This window comes from Prinia subflava, chromosome 6, assembly GCF_021018805.1.
Source record: "Prinia subflava isolate CZ2003 ecotype Zambia chromosome 6, Cam_Psub_1.2, whole genome shotgun sequence".
NCBI lineage: Eukaryota > Metazoa > Chordata > Aves > Passeriformes > Cisticolidae > Prinia > Prinia subflava.
The window spans coordinates 2,900,241-2,912,603 of record NC_086252.1 but is presented as its reverse complement, the minus strand read 5'-3'; the positions used below and the strand labels follow the sequence as shown (position 1 = coordinate 2,912,603).

General features: G+C 41.2%; 1 protein-coding gene across 2 annotated transcripts in view; it reads right to left on the bottom strand.

The window, feature by feature from the left end:
• The window catches only part of HIBCH (3-hydroxyisobutyryl-CoA hydrolase), a 38,291-nt gene extending 31,500 nt beyond the window's left edge, over positions 1-6,791 (bottom strand). The window contains exons 1-6 of one of the 2 annotated variants that reach the window (XM_063399901.1): positions 6,483-6,791; positions 5,314-5,356; positions 4,343-4,483; positions 3,297-3,381; positions 2,310-2,390; positions 268-320 (exon numbers count right to left, since the gene is read on the bottom strand). In XM_063399901.1, coding sequence (XP_063255971.1) covers positions 268-320; positions 2,310-2,390; positions 3,297-3,381; positions 4,343-4,483; positions 5,314-5,356; positions 6,483-6,598 — 519 coding nt within the window. In that variant the 5' untranslated portion in view covers positions 6,599-6,791. Of the gene's footprint in view, positions 1-267; positions 321-2,309; positions 2,391-3,296; positions 3,382-4,342; positions 4,484-5,313; positions 5,357-6,266; positions 6,434-6,482 lie in introns of those variants that run through there. The other variant, XM_063399900.1, reaches the window with a different exon arrangement.
• Between the last annotated feature and the right edge of the window lie 5,572 nt (positions 6,792-12,363).

Here is a 12,363-nt window from a genome sequence, read left to right as displayed (position 1 = left end):
GAGATATAAACTCCCCCTGAGTGCTCTGAAAACCGTGAGGGCTATTTCCAGCAGTGAGGGGGTTCTGCTCTTTTCCTAGAGAAAGCACTTGTACTAGCTATCCAGGAACAGCAGAGGCCCTACAAGAGCAGTTCCCAGACAAGCAAGAGACACAGGCTCGGATTATGGTGCTTGTTCTTCACGGAAATGCCCTCATTCAACTCACAGACACAACATGACATGATTTCAAAACAATCTATCAGGTATCAAACAAGGTCCTTAACTTACCCCTCCCATTGTAATGCCATCGATAAGTGCCACATATGGCTTCTTGCAGGTGCCTGTAAAAAATGTAAAGGAAAACAATCATCCATCTTTTGCAAGAGTGGACCTGTGACTGGCTGCCACGTGACAGGTTTCCCTATGCCTTCAGCGAGCAGCAGAAAACAACTGGGAATTTAAACAGTAATCATATCATCATCTTGCAATGAAGGTACTTCATGTAATTCTTAAGAAATTAAAAGAAACAGTTTCTGATTTACTGGACTGTGAGTGTTGTAAGAGAACGTTTTACAACTATCAAACACTGGACTGTTTGTTATGTGAGTACCTGACAGTTTAGCCAGTATAAATAGCTTTGTCTGATGTTGGGACACAGCAGATGCCTTTTCACCCCCTCTCACAGTCTGGATTAAGAGCCCAGGGTGTGTTCCAGGCCTTCAGTGCTTTACTACAAAGCCAGAAGTATGGGCAGGTTCCAGTCACATGCAATTGCCTGTAAATTCTGCAGTGCAGGCATGTTCTGCCACGCTCTTGCATACACCCCTGGACATGGTGCAGGCAGGTTCAGGTGACAATGTCCTGAATGACCAGCTTCATCAGCTGGGGCCTTTAGAAGGCACAAAACTAAAGCCCCAATGCCTTCAATTATCATTCATGGAAAGACTCAGAACTTCACTGTGCATGAAGCTGCTGCCTTGTGTTCAGTGTTTTCAGGTCAGACTTACAGCCCAGAAAGACTGGTGATACAGGTATCCCCTGCAACCATGATGGGAGTTTTTCTGCAACAACTATATAGAGCCTTGTTTTAAAAAACACCTATTTTAAAAGGGAGACCAATCCTTCAAATCAGTAGTTAGAAAATGTTAAAGAGAATTGTATTTTGAACTTTGTTCTTACATGAACTAACAAGCTAATGCATGGGCTGTAGATGCTACCCCTGAACTAAATTTCTACAGCAGCAAGCCTTTCCCATTGCAATGCTGTGAAAACAGTTCCCCGCTGTATTTTTAAGTTATAAAATATAAGACATAAATAAATACTTTTAGCAGAAATCTCAGTCTTAAAGGAATAGAATCATACTAAAGCTATCAAAAATCTAGGTTTTGTAATTACATGCATTAGAGATATTGAACACCTAAGAACTAAAAAAAGATTGAAAAAAGGAAACAAACTTTTAAATTAGGTACCCTTGCAACAGAATCATCATCAAGTTCAACTGGCAAGATAATATTATTTTTTCCCCAACTATCTGAAACCTTAAACTATTTTTTTGCCTTGTATTGGTGAAGGAAGGAAAGGTACATGTCACGCATGCTCAGTCCTGAAACTCCGTTAAACAAAGTAAAAATAACTTTTCAGGAACTACTCTAATAGCCGTGCTCTTCAGTCAATGTAAGCAACACCACCTCTCCTCCTGTAGTGACTAAGACTGGATACCATACTTTAAAACTCAAATTATATTCAATTAAATATGTTTGGGGTAGTTTCTTCTCATCAAAACCGTCAAGTCTTGACTTTTACCTAGCCTAAAGAATTAATATCCTCTTTTAATACGCTTTACTCCAGTAAACCTCAGCCAGTGGCTTTCCAATAAACTAAGGCAGCTCACTCCTGAGTATGAAGCCCTAGTCTTTCATGCAGCCTATTTAAAGAAAAGCCTTAATATAATTTGATCTTCTGCTCTCTGACTGAATATTAATGATTTTCCACACATCTATATTTACCTCAGGTCTTCTATGAAGCAGATCAATGGTACTTAGAGGAGAACTGCAGTGTCTGCAGCTAAAACTAATTCTTCTACAGAGGAAATAGAACTAACCAGAACAATGAGATGGGAGAAAGTACCTGTCACAATAACTTAAAAGAAACACATTCTGCATGCAAGTTATAAAAATGGGATATGTCACATTACTGGTATTGAACTTGGTAAAAAAAATACTACTGCCCTGATGTTACCACAGTCTTTAATAAATTATCGAAGAGAGGAATTTACATTTGAAGCCAGTGTTATGAAAATTGTACTGTTTCAGAAATTGCTACTAACATACCAATGGCATTGTTCAGTCTATATTCTCCTCTGAAGAAATCTTGTGTCAGTTTATCTCCAACTTTTCCTGCTTCTGTGATGGCTTAAGAGAAATAAAAATTGTGAAGATAACTGCAAGTTTAATAGAAAACACAAGTAAAAGAAAATAATGTCTCATAAATTGGGCCCTTTCCTACAGCAAATAGAGACAAACTTAATCCTGCTTTATTATATTTGAGAAAATTTGCTCAAATTTAAATACGAATGTAAGTGTCAAACTTGATTTAATTGTATTTTCCTGGAGACTTTGTCACATACTTGTGAGAGTGCGGTCCATTTTCTAAGCCCTCCAATGTCTAGTACTCATTTGTGATATTTTTCATACCGACATTTATAACAGTCACTTAAATTTGACTATACTGAAGACTCTAAATACTAAAAATGAGAAGCCAATTAGAGCATGATGTAACAATATATTATTATATATTCTTATAACAATAACCTGTGCACTTGTTTACCTACAGTTTACAACTGCTAATTTTGACACTTCGGAGATTTCCTGCAGTTCATAGCTAAAAAATAATCACAGATACATTGATCACTATTGTCAGATCTGTATCTAGCCATCTAAAACATTAGACACAAATTATCCAACACTATCAGAGCTACCTGTTACGGCCCTTCAAATTTCTTGGAAAGAGTCTGTCAGTAATGAAAATCTGGGAAGAGAAACGTAGAGACAAGAACCCTCTCCTCCCTGGAATGAGTGGTTGCTATTATCAGTTATTTGTAAAAATGCAATTTTTACTCTTTCATACACTATCCTGACAGTGGTCTCCCAACAAATACCTTAAATAGCATCTGCAGATCAAGGTGTCACAAGAATCAGCCCAACTGATCTCCTACTCTTGTATAACAAGATTTTGTTTAGCCAAGTCACAGCAAACAAAGGCAATCAACACGAGGTAGTGACTGGGAAAGACATCAAACGTTTGAGTACAGTCCTTACCTCGGATATCACCCCCAGCACAAAAAGCTTTTCCTCCAGTTCCCTTTATAATTATCAGAAAAGTTTCAGGATCTTGCTCCCACGTCTAAAAAGAAGCAAGTATTTCCACATCAGACTAAAATCTGTTCAAATAATGCCTGCTCTGTACAGGGTCTATAATTCTTACTTTACTTTTTCAAAAAGCAAATTAAACCATACTTTAAAATAGATTGTCTTAAATTGAAGTTTGAGACACTTTCTGCCACTTCTGCATCCTATTCAACCATGAGAGCAGAGACCAGCAGAGCTGCCTTTCATATTTCAGAAGAACACTTGTGCACAGCTCTCAGCCTCTCAGGAAAGGCAGCACCCCACAAAACAGGGCCTGACAGAAATCAAAAACTATGACACCTTTTCAACCTGTGCTTCAAAAATGTCTAATAAGTACCAAAAGGCATCAGACAATTATCCAAAAAATACTGGTATCTAATGAATTGGACTCTGTGCATGTGATAAATGGTATCATTAAATTAAGAGACTTCTTTCATGCTTAAAATCTCATGGTATTTCACTAGCTTGTAGAAACAGTGCCTGCAAATCCATGACTTCTCTTTTAAGGATTGACACTGACAGGCCCCTGCTTCTTAGTGGCTGCTATCTTTTATTTTCAGCCATGCAGCCTCCCCACAAAACATGCATTCCATCAAGAGGCAACACCACTGTATAGATTGAAATTTGTGCCAACTGGCCAGGTGGGTGCTGCCAAAAGGAACACACAAATGCTGAGCACTGACTGCTCTAAATTCAGGCCTGGTATTAACATGGATGTCCATCTCCATATGGAGATGCTAAATTTAACTCCATCTAATAGCTCATTTCTTTGATGTGTCTCCTCTTTCTAACTTGCTTGAAACTGCCTGGTTTTTTCCATGCTATAAATCTGAGCTCATTGTACTCACACAAGCTTTCATCCTTTAAATCAGTACACTGAGAAGTGTGTAACTGCATTTTAAAATTGGTTTCAATTAGCATATGTAGAGTGGATGGGTAGAAGTGGGGCTACTAACCTTTATTTGAGGATAAATTTGTTGGATCATAGGCAGATTTAGTGCATTGAGAGCCTTGGGTCTATTCAAAGTTATTATTCCTGCACCTCCTTTCTTTTCCAACAACACTTCTGGTGTCGAATCTGTTTGCTTAGACATTTTCTGTGCATGCAAAAACAAATAAATAAAGCAAATGTCATCAGTTAGATTATTAAAAATGTATTTGCAAAAGTGTTTATGGAATTTTATTCTCAAAACGCACTATTTAGGATCACAAAACATGCATCCTGGAATTGTATGCTAAGCTTTTCCCACTGTACTTCCATTTGCATCTCCCAAACAGTTCTTTGGAAACTACTTCGAGTCCTTCAGAGTAATAAACCTCAGACAAGTTTTTGGACCACGCATTGTTTTACAATAAGATTTTGAGTTCACTTAAATGAAATGTGCAACAGAAACACATTTACAGAAAAAAAACAACACCAAAAAACAGAATCAGACAAACAAAAAATTCCCCACCCTACTAATAAAACACAAACCCATGATTCCTTAAAGCTGACAGTCTGAAAATACTTGCAACAATTAGAACAATGACAGTTCCATGTACCATTACTGATAGTTTGACACTGCAACCCCAAATTTACACCCTGCTTTAAGTAACTTTTAACAGTAGAAAACAAATCCCCTGAACTATTTTCACACTCACAGTGCAATGATATTTAAGGAATTTACAGAAGCTAACACAGACACTACCCATAAAATAAAGAAATATCTAAAAGGTAAAGCCAAAATAATCAAGCCTTAATTTACAGTATAATAGAGACCTGTAACACAGTGCTCAAGGATGTGTGCAATACTATGCCTGAGCAGTAAATGACAGTGTTCAGAACCACTGTGTGCAAACACATTGGAAGTTGCATGTGCTGTGTGCCTCAGGGGAGCTAGGGAGTCCTGAAAGCTTCCAACTCAGTCAGACACGATGCTGTCCTTACCAAATGTTGTAATATTACTTGCAGTCTGTTGAGTGCCCTCAGCCTGAAAAAGAAACATTAAAAAGACAGCTAAAACTACAAACACAATTCCCAGAATATCTGACTGCTGGGTTAAGCAAAGCAGTGGCAGAAAAATTTGGGAACAAAACTTTTCTGCATTCACCCGATTAGAGTCCATTAAATTAGGGCACAATTTTGTTAATTTTGGAAATGTTTTGCTTACTGCTAAACAGATAGCAGATACCAATGTCAGCTACTGATGTTTTCAAGTTAGGAGAACCTGAAAATACCGGGACAGAGGGGTTGGCAGATATGATTAACGCTCTGGGTGCCTTTTAATTATTTACAGCCTTTTTTTCGGGCACGTTTAAATGTTGACATTAAAAAAAAAAAAAAAAAAAAAAAAAAAAAAAAAAAAAAAAAAAAAAAAAAAAAAAAAAAAAATTTGTCAAAACCCATCGTCTATTTCCAAACGCTTCCGTGCCACAAGCCTGCCCTGGTGTGTACACACGTTTTCCATACGTTTACAGGGGGTTTGTGTGCGAGCTGGCGCGGAGCTGGCGCGGTGCTGGTGGCTCTGTGGGTGACAGCACAGACCCACGCTGTCACACTCTGAGCAGCGCTCCTCCCGAGCCAGGAGCCTGTTACTCATTAATGCCCACTGAGGAAGGCTGTACCGGCCACACATCTGAGCTGGAGTGACAAACTTCACCTTTCAGCTACTTCAGCGCACAAACCCAGTCAACCACATGTTACGTGTTAACGCCGCGGCGCGCTACTCTGTTTTTTAATGGCATGCTCGCTTCTGAAGGTGAAAGTTAGGGAAGGCCTGGCTGATCTAGGCCCGCACTACAGCTCGCAGCAGCTGCGGGGCTGCGATCCCCGGCCGGCTCGGGCCGCTGCTCCTTGCGCTCCCCGCCGCCGCTCAAGCCCCTCAGGGCGGCCCCCGTTACCTGGGCAGCGCCCGCAGCGCCCGGCCCGCCATGGCGGCACCGCTCCCTGCGCGCTCCGCGGCCCCGGCGGCACAGCGCGGCACAGCACGGCACAGCGCGGGGCGCATGCGCGGCGCTCCGAGGGGCCCACGCCCGCTCCGGCTGCGGCTCATGAGGGGCGGCCGCAGCTCTCCCCCGCGAACAGCGCTTTTGCAGTCACCAAGGCAGATTCCTTACCCGGGCAGCGAAAGGGTGCTGCTCCCCGTCCTGGATAAGGCCGGGCGGTGTGAGGGCATCTGGTGATGCAGCTGCTTTGCCGGGAAAGCGAGTAATGCCGCGTGTAGCAATAACATCACCCGTGGTGCTTGCTGCTCAACGTGGGGAAAGCTGGCATTGCCAAACTGCCGCCAGAGCTGAACTTCGTGGGCCGGAGCTGCATTTAGGCGGTTTATTATTTTCAGCAGTCAGACTGGTTTCTCAATTTCTGACCTGCCGTGTTCTCTTCGTCCTTTGCCAGACACACCTGTGCTGCCCTCACAGCTCCTGACACACGGACAGCGAGGGAGGTGGGATTAAGGAGCCGCTCTAATGTAACATCCCAAGAACCGCTTATCCCAGAAGGTAAATACACGGATTAGGAACCAGCACGGTTACTGCCCCAACAGGACCTACAGGCAACTCAGAGCTCCAATGCAGCCTGTGCGTTCACCATAAATAGACTCAGAAATTGCAACAGTGAAAATTGCCTTTTTTAAAATAATAAAATATTAAGGCAGTTGAGAAATTATTGCCCTAGGAGTCAATAATACAAAATTCACTTTGATTTCAGTAACTAAGACCATTCCATGAATGTTTTTTGAGGCTGACACATAGCAACATGAGACTGATATTGAAAAGCCATGACGAACCGTGGAGTAAATGACAATACACTGCATTAGGCTGAAATGCAGCTTCATCATATCATGGTGTAACAAGTTCTTAGCATCAGCTGCCTCTTTGTATTTAAAGAAAAAAAATCTTAAAACATTTTGGCAAGTTTATTTTTCTGGAAGAAGAAAAAAGTTAGAAAAACCTTTCTAGCTCTCAGAAGCACTTATAGAGAAGTCTCCAGAGGGCAACCTTGCTCTTTATTTCTAAAATGATTCAGCCCTGCTTATATCAGCGTCATTTGTGTTGGCATTTCTGCTGCAATGACTCTCAGAGTATATTAAGTCTGGTTGTAAAAAATTTCATCAAACTAAATAGGCACAAAACACCCCACCCAGAAAATTTCTGTATTAATACAGTCTCACTCTTCAGTCTTGTACATTGTGAACAAAAAATAACTGCAAACAGGACAAGAGGTACTTTTGCAGGCACTGGTTTAATTACTGCAAAATAATTAATTGCAAGAATTCATTAGGTGATGCAGAATATTCAAACGTCCACCTAGAGGTTATATGATTATCAATGATGCAGCTTCTTGGTGTCATCTTGTGTACAACAGGCCTGTATGCTGCTTTGTACCAAGAGCCATGTAATTAAATCTAAATCAGGGTAAATGACACCAAACTGTCCCAGGTGGCAAACCTGAACCCTGACTTAGAGATGTATTTTAAAATTTATTTTTGAGGATAACTCTGCAGCTCTCATCCATGCATTACTAATTAGGGAGTTTTAATAAACAGGTAACATTTTTGATTCTCATTTCCTGTGACTGAAAGTCTCTACATTTCCCAGACAAATATGAACAGACTTTTCTGTGGGATAATCCCTTTGCTTGCATTGTTGTGAAAATGAAGGAATGGGTGTGTGGAAGCTAACCTTGGGTAAGAGCAAGTGGAGGCTGTTTGAAACCCCTGGAAATAGCCTAACAAATTCCACCTGCACATGGGCAAGGCTGTGACCAGGACATGATTACACAGGATGTGTGTTTCTGGGGGTCCAAAATAGAAGCTGGTGATCTGATTAATCCTTTACTTATGCTGATTTTGATCTGTTCTCCTCCTGTCCTCAGTGTGAATAATGATGTAAATCCTTTGTGATGTTCCAGCTGTATGTCTGATTTACAACACAGGTGGGCCTAGTCCTTTGTAAACAATGAATTAACAGCAAGCCTTGTCTTGAGACAACTACTGACTTCTCTGCACGGTGCTGATGTTGAATTTATGCTTAATGTTTTCTTTAAGTTCTTTCCCTTCTTTTTTTTTTTTTTTAAGTCATTTTCATGAAGAAGGGGTGGTAACAGAAGAACCATCTACCTTGAGCCTTCATTTTTAAACCTGCTGGTGATGGCTTGAATTTGCCAATAGTTTTTTTTAGGGGCAGGGGATTCATAGGTGTTAGAAAATTGCTATTTTTTTCTCAGCCATTTAGCTGATTGCAGTCCTGTCCAAAAAGTAACTCAGATACCACCCTGTTTTTCAACAGTCTTCCTGCACACCCCATTTTTTTTCAGAGTAGAATATCAAAGGGAAAATACTTTCTAAAATGTAAATTAAAATGTTCTCTAAGTAGGTAGTGCAAAAAGAGTGAAAATAATGGGAGTTGCCTGAGACTAAGCAGAATGAGATGACCTGTAACCTGGAAGTTTATGGATCATTTTACTATTGGCAAAGAGGGCTGCACAATACTGGACCAAGCCGGGAGCTGAGAGTGTGCAAGTGAAATAGCCAGAAGGATAAGCAGGTTGTAATTCCTCCCCCTGGAGAAATTTCCTGGCAGCGAGTTCGGCAGGTTTGAAAAGAGAAAACAAGTTGCAGACTGTAGGAGTTCTTTACAGTTGAGCAGATGTTTTCAGGTTTTGTGTCTGGTTTTGGTGGGTTTTTTGAGTTTTTGTTTTGGTGGTTTTTTGTTTTTGTTTTTTTTTTTTTAATTATATTTTTGGTGGGGGGTGGGGTTATTTCCTTTCCAGAAAAACATACAGCTTTAGAATGTGGGAGCTCTTGCTCTCAAAAAGGATTCCAAGAGCAGCTCAGCTCCATTCTGTGTGCCACCTGTACACCCCTAGTTAACCATTAATTTGTGTCTCACATTTGCCTCTGAGAGCCTCCAGAGCAGTTGACCAAGATGAGATAATAAATGGTACAAGTACTTTGTCATGTCCCATGCTTCTGTTTCCAGGCTTGCTGTAAATTCACTTTTCCTCTGCTGGTCTAACAGTTGCCATCTCATTTCTGTATGTGTGGGTAGTAAGTGCATCCTTGCAGTGTGTGAAGGTTAAGAGAAAATGAGTTTGTGAAGGTTTGAGGAACAGAATGGGAAAATTTCCAGTTCATGCCTGCTAACTGGTTATTACTGTGCTGACAAACAATCCTCACATTGTTATTTTTCAGTCCAAACTCAGTTGAAGGCCCTCTGAAACAGGTGACACAAACTGAAATTTCCTCATGCCAGCTTGGGTACCTAATAGTAAAAGATCAGATCTGCAGTAGAGTCTTCCAGGGATGTCACTAAGACCAGAAGTAGACTTAAAATAAGCAGAAAACCAATCTGTTTCTTCACTCTCTAACAGCAGGCCAACCCAGGGAAGGACTGAAACAGCTATGTAATATGGAGAAACAAATTTTTGCTTTTGTCTGTAACCTGAGTAACCTCATGTGAACAGCGTGCCTTCCCCAGGGCTTTTGGTCAGAGACCTTTCAAATAATGCAACCATACAACATCTGAAATCACAGATTTGGGATGAGGGCATACAGCTATGGCGCGCAGTAGTGAATTTCTCCTGTAACAAGAAAGTGTGTGAGGGAGGGGAAAAAATCAACTTTTATTTTTCCCCCTTTTTTTACTTCACCAGTTAATTTGCATCTTATCAGTGGGGAACTAGGAAGTGTTTGGAAAGGGCTAAAAGCAAATCCATAATGAAAGTGTGTGAGCGAAGGAGTTTTCATTTTCTTTTGGCCTCGGAGAGCACCGGGGAAAGTGTGGGAGTGGCTGGGTGCTGCTGCAGATGCTGCCGTGTGGATGAGACACCGAGAGAGGATCCAAGGAGGTCCATCCAGCAGTGAGTTCCTCTCCTCCCACTAGCGCGGTTTAGACACAGCACTCGTGCTGCAGCCACCCTGCCAGAAGCCCCTGGGTGAGACGGGACCCTGGGCAAACACCCTCCTACATCTTTCTTCCCTGCTGCCACAAGCAATCTGTCACTCCTCTCCCCGAACCACCCTCCACCTACGTACAAAGCCATAACTGTAAGGAACGCCCTCTTCCCTCCTCCTTTTCCTCCCCACGAGCCTGTTCTCTGTGGGTGAAAAATACCATCTTCCCAGAGATCTGGTCACCCCCGACTTTGGCTTTGAGACCCAAGCTGTTTGATACCTTTTAGGACTACAGCTTGGAAAGCTCTGCTTGCAGATCTATTGTGTTAGTTTTTCAATTGCATATAATTGTACATGTGCAGGTGGGAAGGGGCTATTTGCTTCCCACTCGCTTTGATACGCCTCCCTTCCGAAGCGGACCGCTTCCTTCCCTTTCTGCTCTCGGCCTCCCACGCATTTAGCAATGAGAAATGCTGCAGAGAACTGACCAGCTACCAACCCGCCCACCTGAGGAGGAGGAGCAGCAGCAGCAGCAGCACATTTCTCTCGCTCTCAGCTTTTTAAACACAGTTAAAAAGAGCTGTAGCGTGGGTGGAAATAGCTGTAGGGAGTGTGTGTGGGAATGGGGCTACAGGAAAGTGCATTTTTTCTTGGTAGGACAGTTAACTTCTAGTGGACCAAAAAAACACCCCAAAGATATCTCACTGCTGAAGGTGTCTTTGGCTGTGTAATTCTTGAGTTTCCTAGGTCTTGGAAAGGATGAAGCAGGGAATGAAGCAAGTGGTGGCAGGGAAGCTTGCGTTCCAGACTTCAGGAGTCTGCTTAGCGAATGATATCTGTATTGCATCTCGTTGTGTCATCACGTCTGCTCTTCTGCTCTCAATGTGTGTGCTTGATTCTGAGAGAGTCAGAGCTGAGCTGCCTGTATGTAGGAAGAGAAAAAGACATGTGGTTTTCACACCATGTGGGTCTGTATTTCAAAATACTGTCCCTATTGGACCTATTGGAATAGCACTGTCCCAGAATATCAGTTAATTCAATATTTACTCTGTGTGCTTCTGTAAGAAATTAAAATCAAGCTTATTTGTGTTAACAGGTTGTTATTTGAGGTGCTTTGCTTATATTATATGAAAATAGCAGGGGAACTAGTAAGGAAAACAGAACTTCTAAGGCTTATGACATAGAGTGCAAAGTGGTAGTGCTGTTTCTTAAGAAGTCTCTCAGATAGACTCCAAGAACCAAGGGTCCTCAACAGCTGTATGTTTCTCATTTGGTTTGACTCAGCTATCTGAAATACAGATTTTACAATATATAATCCTCCTCAATATTGTTCTTACACAAGTTAGTTGGACACATTCTTCTCAAGCCAAAACTCTACCCCTACATTAATTTTGATTAGATTTCTCACCAGCACCAGACCTTCCATATATGTTACTGGTGCAGAATCTTATAGCAGAATGTGATCTTTAATGATTCAGAGGTGCAATAACAGAAATTCGACTCTGAAAGTATTGAAGATACCTGAAAAAAATATTGTACAGGACATGTAATTTTCTCCTAATGAGTAGAAGCCTCAAGCCTGGAAACTGGGCTCACTGACTTCAGTGCTTTCCTCCACAGCCTATCTCATGTAGCTCTGGAAATTCTACCTTTGAGTTGGAAGGCAAATGTAGGCATAATTTTTAGGCTCAGAAACAAAGGAAGTTATGAATAAGCCTAATTAACACATTTGCATGTGACACAACAGACAGATCAGCTGATGGACTTCTGTTAGCAAGAGCTAGAGCCCTATCAATGGAAATGTAACCTTAATGGAACTAATTATCCTGGTGTTTTATAAGTCTTATTTATGAATAGTGAATAATATTTTAAATATATCCTTCTAACCTTCCACTGAATCTTATGTAACTCATAATTATAATCTACTGGAATTACATACCCAGCCTGAGGAGGAACAATATTCCAAATATTAAGTTCATGTCACTTCACTGATATACTTTAAAACATTGCAGCAGTTCCTTTGTCAGTAGCATTTTGAAGCACTATTGGGATGCTTGTAATTCTACCTCATACTTAGCCTTGGTGCAGTTAACTTTGGGGGG